The 17,197-nt window shown below is 36.7% G+C and overlaps 1 protein-coding gene across 1 annotated transcript; it reads right to left on the minus strand.

Moving 5' to 3' along the window:
• Positions 1-1,420: 1,420 nt before the first annotated feature.
• Positions 1,421-6,190, minus strand: LOC134824482 (glucose-fructose oxidoreductase domain-containing protein 1-like). Its single transcript, XM_063836387.1, has 9 exons — positions 6,101-6,190; positions 5,824-5,910; positions 5,505-5,664; positions 4,005-4,162; positions 3,647-3,787; positions 3,272-3,430; positions 2,451-2,563; positions 1,812-1,976; positions 1,421-1,619 (listed from the first exon to the last, which is right to left on the minus strand). Exons 1-9 carry the CDS (start codon positions 6,188-6,190, stop codon positions 1,421-1,423), a joined length of 1,272 nt encoding a protein of 423 aa, XP_063692457.1.
• Positions 6,191-17,197: the final 11,007 nt, after the last annotated feature.

A 17,197-nucleotide genomic window follows, 5' to 3' on the forward strand; every position in this document is an offset into this window, starting at 1 on the left:
TTAATCGTAAATATCGGCTCTATTAAAGATTTAGAAAGAGGAGTAACGATTTCCATATAGTCAAAATATTGATTACGGCCAAAGCTATGGCCGTTTAATGATATTTTGATGATTTTCAATCACAAAAATGTCCCGAAATTACACATTTCTAGATCTTAATTTCAATATCTAGAATTCTCTTTAATGTACCTGGGAATGGTCTGAAACACAACAAACGATGAGAAGACAAAATTTGTTTGTCACAATTTGCAGAGAGGATCGAAAACGCAGAAATTATCTACCTCTTCGTAACTCTGGCAGGAAGGAAGTTTTACACCAATCTTAATACATCAATTATAGTCAATTAATTAATTAATAAGTTAATAGATTAACACGACCAAATAGATAAAGACAACCAAGCTCTCTCAATAATGATAAAATGAGAAAACATATTTCATATACAGAGTAATTTTTCATATGAGATATCAAAACTTATGAAATACATTGTACACGTGCAAAGTTTAATAACTTGAAATTAGTGGAAAATAAAACGATATAAACATGGAAAATGTTCGTATGACAAGGATAAAAGCTATAAAATGTAAAAATTCTTCACCAATCAAAACCAGATAATAATTGAGTTGGGCATTTGTGGGAATTTGTGGGCATTTGTGTGCATTTGGCGTTATTTTTCTTTCAGGAACTAGGAATTTGAAGGCTGTAGAAACTTAATGGTTTGTTAGTTTAACAAGCTTTTATAATGTACACATTTATGATAAAATGTGTAGATTATAATGATTATTATAATGTACATTATTTACATAGTTTCATAAAGAAACACAAAAAAAAACATATATTAGTGCTCGTTTATGACTAGAACTGAACATTTTCCTCTGAAAATGTACCCCCCCCCCCCCCCCACAAATTCTCAACTATATTAACCAATCACATATAACATAAGGTGACAATAAAATTCTTTAGCTATGAATAAAAATTGCTACAACAAGTGGTTGGCCGAGGATTCGACTGAACAACTCATTTGACTTCTATTCAGGATATATTATTGCTTATCATTATCAATTATAATATGATATGTTAGTATAGTAACTGTAAGAATTTATTCTATATATATATAATTCATAACACTATTTAAATAACCAGCGCTTTTTATAATTTAATCTCTTAATAACAATTAACAAAATACCTTGTAAACCGCTATATTATCTCATAATTTAATTATTTAATTATCTCATATTTAATATATAATACTCCTGTTAGCGATTATTACTAAGAGCTCTCAAATGATCCCTCACCACTTAGTAACTAATTGATAAATCATGTAATTAATTAGCTAATTGATAAACCGATTAAATACTCTACTAATTAAATAATCAATTAATCAACTAACTAACTAACAAATTAATTAACTAATTAATAATCCTCAAGGTGAAATAGCCTGACTAGCACTATTCCCCTTACTCATACTGGTCCCTCGCTTAGTTTTAGACTCAGTAACTTTGGTTTCTTTAGGCTCTATGGGTACCCAGCCTCGCTCCCTCTGCTCACTTGACTGCCTTATCTTCTCTAGTACCTTCACCAGATGTTGCAGGAATTTAAGTCTCGTCTTCGGTTGTCGCTGTCTGGGTTTATATGGTTAAGATTAGGGGGATTTTAGGAAATGAAGAATTTTTAAATGCGGTGGTTGAGATTGCAAAACTTCATTATTTTCTATAAAAGATTTGCGAAAGAGGCAGAAACTGTGGACAACATAATCTTTGGGATAAAAAGAAAATGTGAACGATCCTGCAATCACCACTTAACACACAACTCACTCATCATAAGGGAACTGCAGTTTCTTAATATCCAGCGCATCAATAAAGTACTTCATTCCTAGTATATAGGGAGTAGGCTGGCCAGGTGCCAGATCTTCACACGTGAACTTTGGAGGTTCTTCCTCCTCTATTAGAGTCTCTTTGGTGGGTTCCTCGTCATCTTGTCTAGGTGATTAGGTAATTAAGTGATTAGGTAATTAAGTGATTAGGTGATTAAGTGATTAGGTGATTAGTTAGTGTTATTTTGTTGGTAAATTTGTTTGTTATTTTTAAGTTGAAACTCAGTGCTGTGAACTGTAACGTGATAATTAATATAATATACATTGTGTTTCAACTGTTTTACTGTCACAACTGTAAACATTACAAAATATAGTCACACTATGTTTACTAAAGGGTTTTGTATTGTTCTCTGTGATATTATAACGTTACATTGTAGAGACGTTCATAAACATGAAAAACGAGAATTTGTATTACAATATGTGTAACAAAAATAAACGTATAGTACAGCTAGTACTGATAACAAACTCACACGAAACAAGGTTTTTAAATCAGATATTTTAGAGGTTTTAATAAAGTTTAACCTACTACAATTAATTAATTATCATTAACTATTAATTAACTAATTAACTATTAACTCACTGGAAGGGGATGATCTTGAGCTGGCAGTTATCCAGTACAATACAGGCTCGCTCAGTAAGTACAGTTACTTCCTGTCTAAATACTGTGTTGGGGTACAGCATGCTGATATGTACCTGGAATTTTAAATAAAGAGATAAAAAAATCTATCAAATAAAGAGATAAATAAACAAATCTATTAAATAAAGAGATAAATAAACAAATCTATTAAATAAAGAGATAAATAAACAAATCTATTAGATAAAGAGATAAATAAACAAATCTATTAAATAAAGAGATAAATAAACAAATCTATTAGATAAAGAGATAAATAAACAAATCTATTAGATAAAGAGATAAATAAACAAATCTATTAAATAAAGAGATAAATAAATAAATCTATTAAATAAAGAGATAAATAAACAAATCTATTAGATAAAGAGATAAATAAACAAATCTATTAAATAAAGAGATAAATAAACAAATCTATTTTAAATAAAGAGATAAATAAACAAATCTATTAAATAAAGAGATAAATAAACAAATCTATTAAATAAAGAGATAAATAAACAAATCTATTTTAAATAAAGAGATAAATAAACAAATCTATTAAATAAAGAGATAAATAAACAAATCTATTAAATAAAGAGATAAGTAAATAAAATCTATCGAATAATTTAGATATAAATAATATCTATTGAAACTGTCATATTTGAAGTAAGTGACCTTTGCCATTTTTACTGAGTTTGATAACGGAAGAACCAGCATAACTACGAAATGACAATATTAGAGAAAACACTGTAAAGTGTAAACTGTACACTGTACATTGTACACACTACACTTACCCAAGCTACAACCGAATCATCAGCAATGTACGGATTATTCTTGTGAGCCTTGAACCGTAACTGGAAGTTACACACGTCGTCACCGGTAATTGACCTGAACCCGTTTATATACTCGTTTTGTCGAACAAAGTTCTTTAGTGTTCCCTGAACTGAGTCCACCTGATTGGGAAGATGTGTCAGTGGGGGGAGGGGAGAACAATCGAGAAAGAATATTGTTTGATACAAAATCATGCTGTCATTGTATGATCAATTGATTTTTTATTTTGTTGCTTAATATTATCGTATTTCGTTGCCAAAATATATCGAATTTTTATCAATGTACTTAATTCTAGTTGTGAAATTAGTTTAAATATCACACGGTGTTAACTTCCCAACCTTAGTATCGTTGAGTAGGTAAGTAAGAAGATCAATGATGTGACACCCAAACATGTTGAGCGCGCCTCCGCACCGGTTCTTATCATACTTCCAGTTGTACTTCTTGGAACAAAGCTCCGTCTGGTTACACTGTATTCTCACCTGTCAAAACGTGTCACTACAAATTAGTAGATTCTTAATTATATTAAACTGTTAAGTAAGACCTCATAATTTTATCTACTGCCATGGGAAGGGGGTGTAGAATACCCCCCCCCCCCCCCCCCCATGGGAAGTCTCACGCAAACCTGCTTGGTTTTTACAACTTCCCATGAAGAGCGGTTCTATAAAGGTACATTGTGGATCTGAACAGTGAACATACCTCTAGACTCTTTACAGCCCCATACTTCTTGTCCATGATGATATTCCTGAGTTGCCTAACTGCTGGAAGATTTCTCAGCTGATAAGGACACGCGCACAACCATATTGCAAACTTAGAGGCTGATGCCAGGAGAGCCTCTCCCTCTTCTACTGTTGTCACTGAAATAGTTGGTATTTGTCTGGAGTTAATTGCTTTAATTTACAATGGGGGGGGTGTCATGTCCGTCTATGTCCGCCTATGTCCTGTCCTTTTTGGATTCTATGAGACAACGGACGTGTTTTTTGGGACATTGGCGGACTCGGACGGACATTGGCGGACTCGGACGGACATTGGCGGACCCGGACGGACATTGGCGGACTTGGATGGACATTGGTGGACATTAGCGGACATTGGTGGATATTAGCGGACAAATATTTTGAGGACTGAAGAGTACTGAAGAGTACTGAAGAGTACTGAGGAGGATGGCTGAGAAGGATGGCTGAGGAGGATGGCTGAGGAGGATGACTGAGGAGGATGACTGAGGAGGATGACTGAGAGGGAGGAGAAGGATCAGGAAGACCCAGGAGGAGGAGGAGGAGGAGGACCCAGAAGGAGGACCTAGGAGGAGGAGGAGGAGAACTGAGGAGGATGACTGAGGAGGAGGAGGGCTCAGGAGGAGGACTGAGGAGGACTGAGAAGGAGGAGGACTGAGGAGGATGGCTGAGGAGGATGACTGAGAGGGAGGAGGAGGAGGAAGAGGAGGAAGAGGACTGAGGAGGAGGAGGAGAAGGACTGAGGAGGAGAAGGAGGACCCAGGAGGAGGAGGACCAAGGAGGAGGAGGACCCAGGAGGAGGACCCAGGAAAAGGCCCCAGGAGGAGGAGGACCTGACTGGGGAGGAGGAGAACTGTTGAGGACTGATGAGGAGGACTGAGGACGAGGAGGAGGAGGACTGAGGAGGGGAGGAGTAAGAGGACTGACGAAGATCAGGAAGACCCAGGGGAGGAGGAGGAAGAGTAGGAGGATGAAGCATCTAAATATTATTTCTATTTTTGTCCGTTTTTGTCCATTTTTGTCCGTTTTTGTCCGCTCTATTTTTTGTCCGTTTTGAAAATATAGGTTACCGAACGGACAAAAAACATGATCCCCCTATAACAGCAAAAATTGAACATTTTATTTAGCAATTTAGGTGTCCATTAATGTCCGCCTATGTCCGCCTATGTCCGCCTATGTCCGTCTATGTCCGCCTATGTCCGTCTATGTCCGCCTATGTCCGCCTATGTCCTGTCCTTTTTGGATTCTATGAGACAAGCGGACATAGACGGACGTGACACCCCCCCCTACAATTAATTAAATAGCAATACAAATAATAGCATCATAATATATCGATATCCCATAAATAAAATACAATCAATAAACTAACCAGTACTGTTAAAATCACTGCAGTGCAGCTAGATATTAAAGTTTAAATGTAATCAATTAAGAATAAATTAATTAATAATAAATGAGATAATCAACAAACCTCCTGGAGCCTCAACGACAATGTTATTGCTGTACTCTAAGATTTGGCGCGCGATGTTAGCCAGGTGATACGGCGGAGTAGCCACCCACACTATCGTGTTCTCAGCGTCATATGATTTGTCCTTGTTCTTTTGGTTCTCTGTTAAGTATTGAAACAGCTCCTGCCGATACGATGAAAATTTTAAATTGCAATTGACAAATGAAAAATTTGCAATTGATAGAAATTGATTAAAAATATCATCAACTTGAGGAGGATATTCAATTCTAGATGCGGAAAAACAGAGGAAAGAGTTGTAAATGTAAAGTATTTAAGAACAAACGTCAATATCAGTGGTAGAATAAGGTATTTGTAGCTTATCGCATATCCTGGCCAACTCCTCTTCGTCATAACTCCACATACCAATCACCTGGAAATAAAATAAATAATTAACTAAATATAATTAATTAATTAATTAATTAAGACTAACTACAGGCCAAAAAGCACCTACTCGTGATACAAATCATACTAGCAGACATCTCGTTACTTCAAATACTCTTTTCAACAGTTTGAAGTTTGCTTAATATACAGTATTAAATATAATTCTGTTTAGAATTTACCTTGTAACCCTGCTCGGAGAGAAGCTCGGCAACAATAGAGCCCCAACCTGTACCGTAAATGTAAACATAGGGCTTCTTCATGTCTTTCATGCCATTGCTTTATAATTACTGATAATAATTAATACATTAATTGTATAAAGAATAGGCCAATTATTATATATTAAATGTTTTAAAGATATTAAATGTTTTAAAGATATTAAATGTTTTAAAGATATTAAATGTTATAAAGATATAAAATGTTTTAAAGATTGTTTTTCGAGATTCGAAAAGTTAATTTTTGATTTTCCAATAACACCGAAAACATTGTACCCACACCTTTAAGCTGGACTGTTAAGTAACAGTGTAACAGTGTAACAGTGTAACAGTTTAACAGAGTTACAGTGTAACAGTATAACAGAGTTACAGTGTAACAATGTAACAGTGTAACAGTGGATTATAACATGCCGTGTTATCAACTTGTCTCACTTCAAGACAGTTGCCAGGCGTTAGTCTACGTTACTTGTCGATATCCTCTGGTACTCTGGTAGCCTGTAGATCTGGATACTGGTGATGTCAGCCTGTAGATCTGGATACTGGTGATAAGTGGGGTGAACCACTATCAACACGTGACACGTGGTTCTGGGTGTTATTGGCCGATACTGGCAGCTGACTGGTCAATTGTAGTCACGTGTAAGGGCAGAAATGGGGCACCAGTTTCCTGATCTATTGTTCTTCGAAACCTTTGGCAATAACAGTTCTAAGTTAAGTAAAATGACAGTCAGTTCATTTTCCACACCCACTTCTTACTTTAAGTGATGATGGTAAACACCAGGCTAACAAAAAGTCACACATTTCAAGAAAGTTACCAAGCATTAGTTCCTTGCTGATACCATATTTTGGTGATCTATTGTTCTTTGCGACCTTTGGTAAAAATGATCAGGAGATTTCCATTCTATGGACAGAGGCAGTTCATTGTTTACTTCTACCCGGGAGTGGTATGAGAGGGAGCTAGTAACGTGAAACAGTTCTTGTGAGCATTAGCTTACGTCGAAAGAGATAAACAAGTCAGCAGTGATGTTTTGCAGCAGCAGTCGCCCCAAGTGCTTCGAGATACGTCGTTTTCGTGTGAAAATGATTTAAATAGTAACGTAAAACTTCTCCCACGTTGGTGCTTGCTTAAATCTGCTCTTTCATAAAATACTTGTACTTAGACCAACATATACTTACCTTCGTTTCAAGTGTCTTGTGGTTTGTGAAAATGTAAAGAGTTGCATTGACTCTCATTTCATCTGGTAAATATTATGATAGATATTATTTATTTGTCGTTCAGTTCTTGATGCTTTAAAAAAGCTAATGTTTGTTGTTTTTTTCTTGCCAGCTTTCATTGCATGGGTACAGTAGTCGGAGCGTCGTACATCTTCAATTATTTGCTCAGATGTTCTGGTATTAATTATTAGCTATAATTAATTAATAAACTACTGAGCTTAATTAATTAATCAATTATTAGCTCAGTAAAGAATGGTAAAAGATGTTATGATGATCTGGTTGTTTCTTCTCAGTTCTTTTCCGCCTTCGCAATGCTATTGTAAGTACGAGAATACCACAAAATAATTATTAAGTAATGTGTACAACGTTTCTAGCAGAATGACACAATCATGCCTCATAAACATAAAGCTGGCAAATAATTTTCATCGAAACTATTGTTATATCCCAAATCATGAACTGAATCTTAAATTATCAGTTCTCTTTGCTCATAATTTACATTTTCACGAATTCTTAACACTATTAATTAACTGACATAAATAATTACAGATCAGGAACACGGGCAGGACGTTAAATTCACGTTACACTGCAGCTATAACTCCTACATTTTAATAACTTCTGTGAGATACTATTCCCCCGAGTGGGGCATGGGCTGTGGTGATGATCCAAACGCGCTGTCTACCACCGCTAACCACTGCAACAACAGGCTCGACTGCTCAATTAACACAACCCCTAACCACTTTTACAGTGACCCTTGTTGGGGACGCGATAAAAAGCTAGAGGTAAAAACCTTTTTTAAATTGTACTATAAAATTGAATCGTGCAGTTTTCGCTGTACTCCATACTAATTTCGTGAAATTTTGTGGGATGTGTGAACGCTTAGGGGCATCTAAAATCAAAATATTATTACCAAATATTGTATGTAACTTCATAAGCTTAGCTCTTGGGGCATCTAGAATCAAAATATTACCAAACATTGTATGTAACTCCATAACCCCTCAGTTACACTATGAGTGTGAGACCTGCGGAGGAGGCCACTACTTCTCATCTGGGTCAGGTTGTTATGCGTGTGGACGGGGCTCTTACAGTCCAGGAGGGGTGCAGACCAACTGTGTGGCTTGTCCTGCTGGGAAAACTGTTAATCCTGGGCAGGGATCTTCCTTGAGTGATTGCACATGGAGTGAGTAGTTCATTAACAGCTTACATGTTTTTGTCGAAGGGATTCCTGGTTAAAAGCAGTCCATTTTTTCACGAGGATTCAACAATTCTATCTCCCTATTCCACAGGTCCCTGCGGTGGTGGTCAATATCTAAACCAACATTCTGGGTGTCAGATATGTGGGGAGGCGACCTACAGTAGTGGAGGAACAGTAACCTCCTGTGTGGGGTGTCCTGTAGGGAAGTATGTGGCAGCAGGACAAGGAACCAGGAACACAGACTGCAGTAAGTGTAAAACATGCCTATTATACAGATCTGCTGATGGTATACTACTAGTATTATACATACATATAGTATTGATTATAAGAACTACTTTAACAGAAGAGTCACCAACAGTATGTTCTTAAACCCCTGTGATTCTGAGGAAATCGAAAAAATTGTTAAAACCTTCCAGGGTGACAAGGCTAGTGACATATCAGTAGCTGTTCTTAAGAAATGTTGCACAACACTTACAAAATTATCGTCCAATTTCCACTCTCCCAATTTTCGGTAAAATTTTTGAAAAGGTTATCTACTCACGGCTTTATGGTTTTATCTCGAGTCAGGGAATACTGCACGATAGCCAGTTTGGGTTCCGAAAGGGTCATTCAACATCACATGCACTCAACTACTCTATTCACCACATTCAGCAGTCACTCAAAGCCGGTAATCATGTTTTAGGAATCTTTATCGACCTAAGTAAAGCATTTGATACAATAGATCACTCAATACTTCTCAAAAAATTAAACACATACGGGATCAGAGGACGGGCACACAAACTTCTGGAAAGTTATCTTTCCGACCGTAAACAATATGTTGGTGTGCTCAATGAAATATCTGATACTCTACCTGTGCTTTTTGGAGTGCCACAAGGGAGCTGCTTAGGGCCCCTTCTGTTCTTAATTTACATAAACGATCTTACAAACTCTGAAAAGAACTCTAAATTTGTTCTATTTGCTGATGACACAAATATCTTCGTCGCTGCAAAAAGTAAAAACCTAGCATACAAAAAAGCCAATGAAGTCCTAAATTCCGTACACCGCTACATGCTTGCCAATAAACTTCACATAAACACTGGCAAGAGCTGTTACCTTGAATTCTCAAACTCTCGATCCAACAAAGATGAAGATACACCCTCTGATCAAGAAATCAATATCAATGGCATACCCTTGGAGAGAGTACATGAAACTAAATTCTTAGGTGTAACAATCGATGAAGACCTAAACTTGAACGCACATAGAAGGAAATTAGCAAAAAAACTAGCCAGCTGCTTTGGCATGCTAAATAGAATTAAAGATAACATTCCCACATCACTCCATAAAGATCTATATCACACTCTGTTTGAAAGCTATCTTGCATATGGTATAACTGTCTGGGGAGGGGCATCTAACAAAAAACTTGAACCTCTGTTCAAAGCACAGAAAATGTGTGCCCGCATAATGTTTGGAGATAAAGAAGCATACTTGGATAAATTTAAAACTAGTGCACGATGCAGACCCTACGGGGAGCAAATCCTGGGCAAGGAATTCTACAGAAAGGAGCATACAAAACCCCTCTTCAACACTCATGAAATCATGAATGTGCATAATCTGTACTTCTACCATTGTATTAATGACATCTTCAAGGTCTTGAAATATAGAACCCCTATATCACTATACTCCCTCTTTGAAACATCTGGCAGACTTGGCAAAGAGACACTCATTCTCACACCTAAACCATCAGACAGCTACATATACAGAGCAGGGACAATATGGAATACAGTACGACAAAATCTCATGCTAACTACATTCACCTGTTATAAGCCCAATCACCTCAAATCATCCATAAGAATCACCATCACTCACACTCAAAAGGAAGGAGAACCAAATGACTGGATCTTAGCCTTAAACAGCGTTCGACAAAATTCAAAAACTTTAAAATTGACCTTGCCTAGATTACTTAAGCTTGAAAAAGCGGTAATATCTTAGCAAAATATAACTTGCAGCAGCCCCATACCTTGTCATGAACATAATATCGAAACTACCTCTGTGATCACATCTTTCTCTGGGTGCAAAATGAATATATATTTATAGGTTTATTAGTTTTATAGAAATTTAAAAGTTCTATAGAAATTTATTATATAAGGATTATAAACATTTTGTTTGTGTGTTTTGTGTTATGCATTTTTATACCTATTTTAGAAGAGATTTTTATAGAATGTTACAAGTGCAGTAGGGTCAGTTTCAGCCAAATTAAGCATAAATGACATCATTGCCATGTCTGAAGTGGTTTGTAAATGGGCCATTGTTAGCCCCAAGCGTTTTGGTCCCTCATTCCTGCCACTCAGCATTGCCTACTGTAAAGTAGAAATTTTTCTAAGATAATAGAGAAACTGACCTTGTCTCACTAAATTCAACCACTTACCATTTATAATTAAAATACTAACAACCAAATAAAGTTTTTTTAATAATTATATACAATCACCAAAAATATTTCCTCAAGTTTACTTCTAGCTAACTTATTCGTGGTTTAAGCTCTTATTTTATTTATGATTAAAGGAATGTAAAATAAAACTTTTCGTTTCATTTCATTGAACAATCTCTAGGCACCTAGCTGGTTTCCTAAATTCATTCATGAAGCTGGGTCTATTTCCAAATATTCTCAAAATAGGTAAGGTTACCCCAGTATTTAAAAAAGGAGACCCACAACTGTTTGACAACTACAGGCCTATATCCATTCTACCTATCTTTGGTAAGATATTTGAAAAAGTAATTTACTGCCGACTATATAGCTTCTTTACTTCACATATGGTCATATACGATAAACAGTTTGGATTCAGATCCAACCACTCAACGGCACATGCCATCAATTACTCCATTGACCACATTCTTAAAAACCTAGAAAGTAAGAATCATGTAATTGGCATATTTATTGACTTAAGCAAAGCGTTTGACACGATCGACCACAGAAAATTACTTGTCAAACTTGAACACTATGGCATAAGAGGGCCCTGTCTTGACCTAATTGAAAGCTATTTGTGTAACCGACAGCAGTATGTTGATTTCCAAAATACACACTCTGATCACTGCAAAATTGAATATGGGGTACCACAGGGATCAGTTCTAGGCCCTCTCCTCTTCTTACTCTACATTAATGACATTACTAACTCTAGCCAACTTGGACACTTCATACTGTTTGCAGATGACACGAACATATTTGTTGCTGGAAAAACTGAACAAGAAGCCTATTTGAATGCTAATAAAGTACTATGAAACATGTGCACGTTCAAGACCATACAGTGAACATATCGCAAAAAGGAGCTTTGCTTTGGAAAACACTAAGCCAATATTCAATACCGAGAAAATCATGTCAATCCACAACCTTTACATCCAACATATATCCACTGAACTGTTTAAAATCTTGAAACTGCATCAACCCATCTCTCTGACAAGTTTAATCCAAACAAGTTCTAGAACATGTAGCCAAACTATGCGGGTCCCCCGACACAAACTTGACATTTCTAAACACAATTTTGTCGTTAAAGGTACGACTATATGGAACAGTTTGGTTGATAAAATATTCGACAAATGCACTCCTAATGAAAACAATGTCATGGTCCCTGGCTCGAGTAAATTTTCCGACCTTTCCTCCCCCATCTCAATTATCAAGAGCCGTATCAAAAAGCTGTTACTTGAAACCCAGCAATTGACAACACCTGGGCGTGAAATTGAGTGGCTCCCCCTAAATAGCTGGGGCATTGAACCAGCTTAGTTGATCAGCATCCCATCCCTTGCATACAATTAATTACAAAAGCGCTAATTATACCTGTTTCAAAAGCATCCTGTCTGGAAGTTCCCTGACTGCCGTGTGAATCTTTGGATCTATTTTTGGATCTATTTTTATATTGATATGATTTTTATATACCTATATATTCATCGCATAATTTCCATGTCCTCCTGAACAAACCTGGCACCATCAAATCTTACCTAGAAACCCCAGAACTCATCAAGCCTAGTCTGAATTCAAAACTAGTTGACCAGCTACGTACAGTTTCCTGGACAACTGGAACCTTTTGGGCCATGCACAAGCCAATAGCATGTATGGTCCTGCAGTGGGGTCTCCTTGTCCTTGGATCTGTGTTTTGATCCGTCTTTTCTTAAAATTTTCCATTTGTGTCACTTAGACTCACCTATTAAATGCTAATCGGCACCACTGGTCCTAGTTAGATTTAGCCATGGCACGACTACTCAAATGTAACAGTTAAATAGGTGTGACATACTATTATATTCTTATAATTATATCATATGAATTGATTGCACTGCTAATAAATAGAATACTTTGTTTTACTAAATACTTTGTTTTACTATAATTATAATAATGAAATTATTTTCACACTGTACCATCCCTAATTCTCCTCGCGATAACGACGCTTAGAATTAGAATTAGCAGAATTAGCAGTTAGCAAACAGTGCAACCTTCTTAAGCTTTAATTTTAGTATCTCAAGGTATCAAATCTCAGCAGGGTGGTTTAAAAATAAGCGAATAGGTCGCCTTGTTTTCTCTCAGTGTACAATTTATCAATTTTCACATGGGTGAGACAAGGTTAAAAGGTAAATTATAGCTAATCAATTTACTTTCAGAATCATGTGCAGAAGGGACGTATCGGGACAGCTCTATGACGATGTGTGATGTATGCAACTTAGGGGAGACACCCAACACTGAAAAAGTTGTCTGTGGTAAGAAATCTGTGCAGCTAATACTATTCTTATGTTGATAGTGGCCACGATTTCTAAATGATAACTAATTCTGTAATGTCTCAGGAGTCAGGACCTGAGACATTACAGAATTAACACGTGTTAACAGTTAACAAGAGCATAAACCTGAGTCAGACTCAGGTTTATGCTCTTGTTAAGGTGTCTGTCCTCATCCATCTGTCTGATTGTTGTGGTATTTTAGCTAAGACTGGAGTGTAGAGATACTGAACCTATAATAAAGTTGTCCATTACCACTATTTGTATTACAGTAGAGCCGAGTAAAATAACTAATGGTTTAAATTATAATTTTCACGGCGAGGGTAATATTTACTGACATAAAACTAACGTTATTCCCTGCGACTTTTTCTTCTTCTGATGCCTCTTATCCAGTGAAAGTGTAACAGATTAACTCTATAGAAGGCAAAAGTGCACTATATAATACATCTTTTTAACCCCACGAAATGTCTCTAATGTACACAAAAGCATCATTTTCACATGGGTGGGACTACGTTAAGGCGTATCAGAGTTTATCACTTTATTTTCAGAATCATGTGCAGAAGGGATGTATCGGGACAGCTCTATGACGATGTGTGATGTATGCAACTTAGGGGAGACACCCAACACGGAAAAAGTTGCCTGTGGTAAGAAATCTTTGTAGCCAATACTACTATTGTCTTTATAATGGCCACGATTTCTAAATTTTAGCTAATTGTTTTAAACACAAGAGCTCGTAGAACGTCAAGTGGAAATAGTGGGTGTGTTTTATTAACTGTAAGACAAAAGTTGATAGAACAATATAGAGCGATATTCAGCCCTTTAGAAACAGTAGGCCAGTGTCATGAAGAGTAACAATAGCTGTCTAGTACACAGATCCCACCCTGAACCCCTCTAATATTTAGAACCATGCAAAGAAGGGACATATCGAGACAGCTCAATGACGTTATGTGCTACATGTAATGAAGGAAAAGAAGCCAACTCTGACCAGATTGCTTGTGGTAAGATAAGTTACCCTATATTTGTAGCTGATACTGTACTGCTATTTTGAAAATAACTTTAAAGCTTAAATTACTAACTAGTAGTTCGCTGTGAAATGACATACTTCAGAGCCCTGCGAAGAAGGGAAGTATCGTGACAGTTCTATGACATGGTGTGAAGAATGTGAACTGGGATACCAAACCAACACCAGTCAGACCGGTTGTGGTAAGATATATAATCTCATATAATATATCTTAAAGAGATATAATAATATTATCTCTTTACTGCAATACACTGCAGAACACCGTCCAATCACTAGTCCGATGATTAGATCATCATACTTATAAAAAGAGTTTAAACTACATCCCTTTTTTTTTCAGAGCAATGTGAAGAGTGGACATATCGGGACAGATCTATGAGGAGTTGTGGTGGATGTGACGTAGGAAAAACGCCCAATACTGGAAGATTTGCCTGTGGTAAGAAATTTGTTAAACCGTTTTAACAAATGAATTTCGAATCTAGGATGATCAGAGAAAAACATCCTTGGTAAATGGTAGGTAAGTCGGAAGCTTAAATAAAATTTAAAATCAAAGCTTATCCTGATTTCTAGATCTTTGTTTTCAGAGCCATGTGAAGAAGGGACGTATCGGGACGGTTCTATGATAAGTTGTGTTGAATGCGAAGTAGCAGAAGAACCCAATACTGATAAAACTGCTTGTGGTAAGTTCCAATACTGGTAAAGCTGCTCGTGAGAAGATCCAGAGTATACAAAATTTTTAAAATATTACAGTTATTTTTGATATGTATTTTAAAATGTTGTAACAATTTATCTACAATTTAAATCAAAAATCAAACTGTTTTTCTCATAATTGTAGGATTTTGAGAGCCATTCAAAATTTAGACACGAATAACACCCTGTACCTGCAAACGTAAAACAGTTCCCCCTTTTAATTCTGATGAGTAGTATACTAACAAAACACCAATTTCAGTTTCATGCAAGGCAGGGACTTTTAAGGACGGTTCGCTGACTGTTTGTCAGCAGTGTCCCACAAACAGTTACAGTGCTGAGAGAGCAGGGCTATGCAACACGTGTCCTAAAGGGTCTCATGCTTCTCAAGATCACACTACATGTGGTAACTAGCCTCAATATGATTATTTATACATTACAGGCCTCCTCATACGAAAAATATTGGAAAAAGAAACTATGAAAATTGGATTGATAATATTGATTTAAGACTGCTTTATAATTATACTTTCACAAGTTGTAAAAAACCATTCAGTTTCATGCGAGAGTCTACCATCAAGCTGGAAGGAGTTAATAACAGAGACACAGTTCCCCCTCCCACCTGGCGATGAAGTGTCCCTGAAGTGTAGTCCCGGACACACTCTGACTGGAGACAGCACTGTCACGTGTGTAGAGGGAACAGACTACTCCTTCACGAACACTCCCTCTTGTGAACTAGGTTAGTAGTTAGTGACTTAAGGTCATGCCCATGTAATTTGTATTATATGACCCGATTTACATATGCAGCAACTTGTTAAAACCGGGCCTTTAACAGGCACATACAGAATTAAAACCAAGCTCTTTAACGAAAACAAATACCAATGAACCTTACTTATTTCCCTTAACATAGGATAAATAACTTGGGGGGGGGGCCCCTAACTTCCTATCATTCCAGACATGTGCCAGTCCCTCCCCGACACTGCAAACCTCGAGACGATAACAGATTTCCCGGTGCAGTACGGTGTTGTGATGACAGTAAACTGTGAGACTGGATACTTTCTATCAGGAGCTGATACCATCACCTGTATTAAAGATAGGATATACAAGTCGCACCAGGATCCTGTTTGTATTGCAAGTCAGTAGTTTAGACTTTAGAGAAAGTATGATTCATCTTAATTTAAAGCAGAGTTTAATATCACTCTCAAAACAGTTCAAACACTGACTATTTTCCAAGTATTTTAATTTACCTCAAAGTATATCCCAGTATTGTAAAAAAAGTTAACCAACAATCAGAGACCTGCACAAAGCTGCCCCTGGAGATAGTACCCCTACAAACAGAAGCACAGTTCCCAGTAAGCTACAGCACCGTAATACCAGTGCAGTGTTCAGAGGAGGGGAAACTGAGGGGGGACCTGGTGATCACATGTGAGCAGGATACTAAGTTCCTCTACCAGGACAAACCTCGTTGTAATGATCTGGGTAGGTGTACTTGTTATAAATTTATCAATAAATTGTCTCTGATCATTTTGTATTACTTGTATCACTTTTTCTTTTTTTAACAGATGCATCTTGCCTAAATACCTAAATACCTTTTATGTTCAGGAACTTGTTCGGAGTTACCATTAGATAGTAACCTCTACACAGGATCCCAGTTCCTTGTAATCACAGGGACAACAGTGGATGTGAATTGTGTGGCTGGGTATTCTTTGACAGGAGACAGAACTATCACTTGTATCCAGGATGCAGACTATAAGTCAGCTGGCAATTTTCCTATCTGTTCCATTGGTTTGTGGACATTTTTGTACTTACAAATTTTAATATACAAAACTCAATCTATCAGTATGTTATGTTGTTTATAATAATTAAACATCCACAATTTTAATGATAATTTATAAAGAGACGCTGGAAAAGGGCCCTTTAATAGTCCTTTAAGTTGTGTGAAGATTCATAATAAATATCCTACTACTCTTAAGCTTTTTCCCTAATAGAACATGTACATAACGTTTAAACATGTCATATTAAAATCATTTTTATTTGCAGACAAATGCACTGGATTGCCAGATGATATCTTCAACATAAAGACAAACACCCCACTACCAGTTGACTACGGAAAAGTAGTGGAGCTGGACTGTATCCAAGGATATAGTCTGTCAGGGAGCATTCTTATTACCTGTATTAAGGATAAGAGCTGGAAGTATGAAGATGCTCCTCATTGTACTTTAGGTGA

This window comes from Bolinopsis microptera, chromosome 12, assembly GCF_026151205.1.
Source record: "Bolinopsis microptera isolate Bmic1 chromosome 12, MBARI_Bmic_1.0, whole genome shotgun sequence".
In the NCBI taxonomy this organism is placed as follows: domain Eukaryota; kingdom Metazoa; phylum Ctenophora; class Tentaculata; order Lobata; family Bolinopsidae; genus Bolinopsis; species Bolinopsis microptera.

Coding starts and splice junctions, on each gene's coding strand:
- LOC134824482 (XM_063836387.1), bottom strand. CDS start 6,190: ATGAAAGACATGAAGAAGCCCTATGTTTACATTTACGGTACAGGTTGG. Junction 5,911..6,100: donor TCTCCGAGCAGGGTTACAAG/GTAAATTCTAAA, acceptor TTTTATTTCCAG/GTGATTGGTATGTGGAGTTA. Junction 3,431..3,646: donor ACCTACTCAACGATACTAAG/GTTGGGAAGTTA, acceptor CTTCCCAATCAG/GTGGACTCAGTTCAGGGAAC.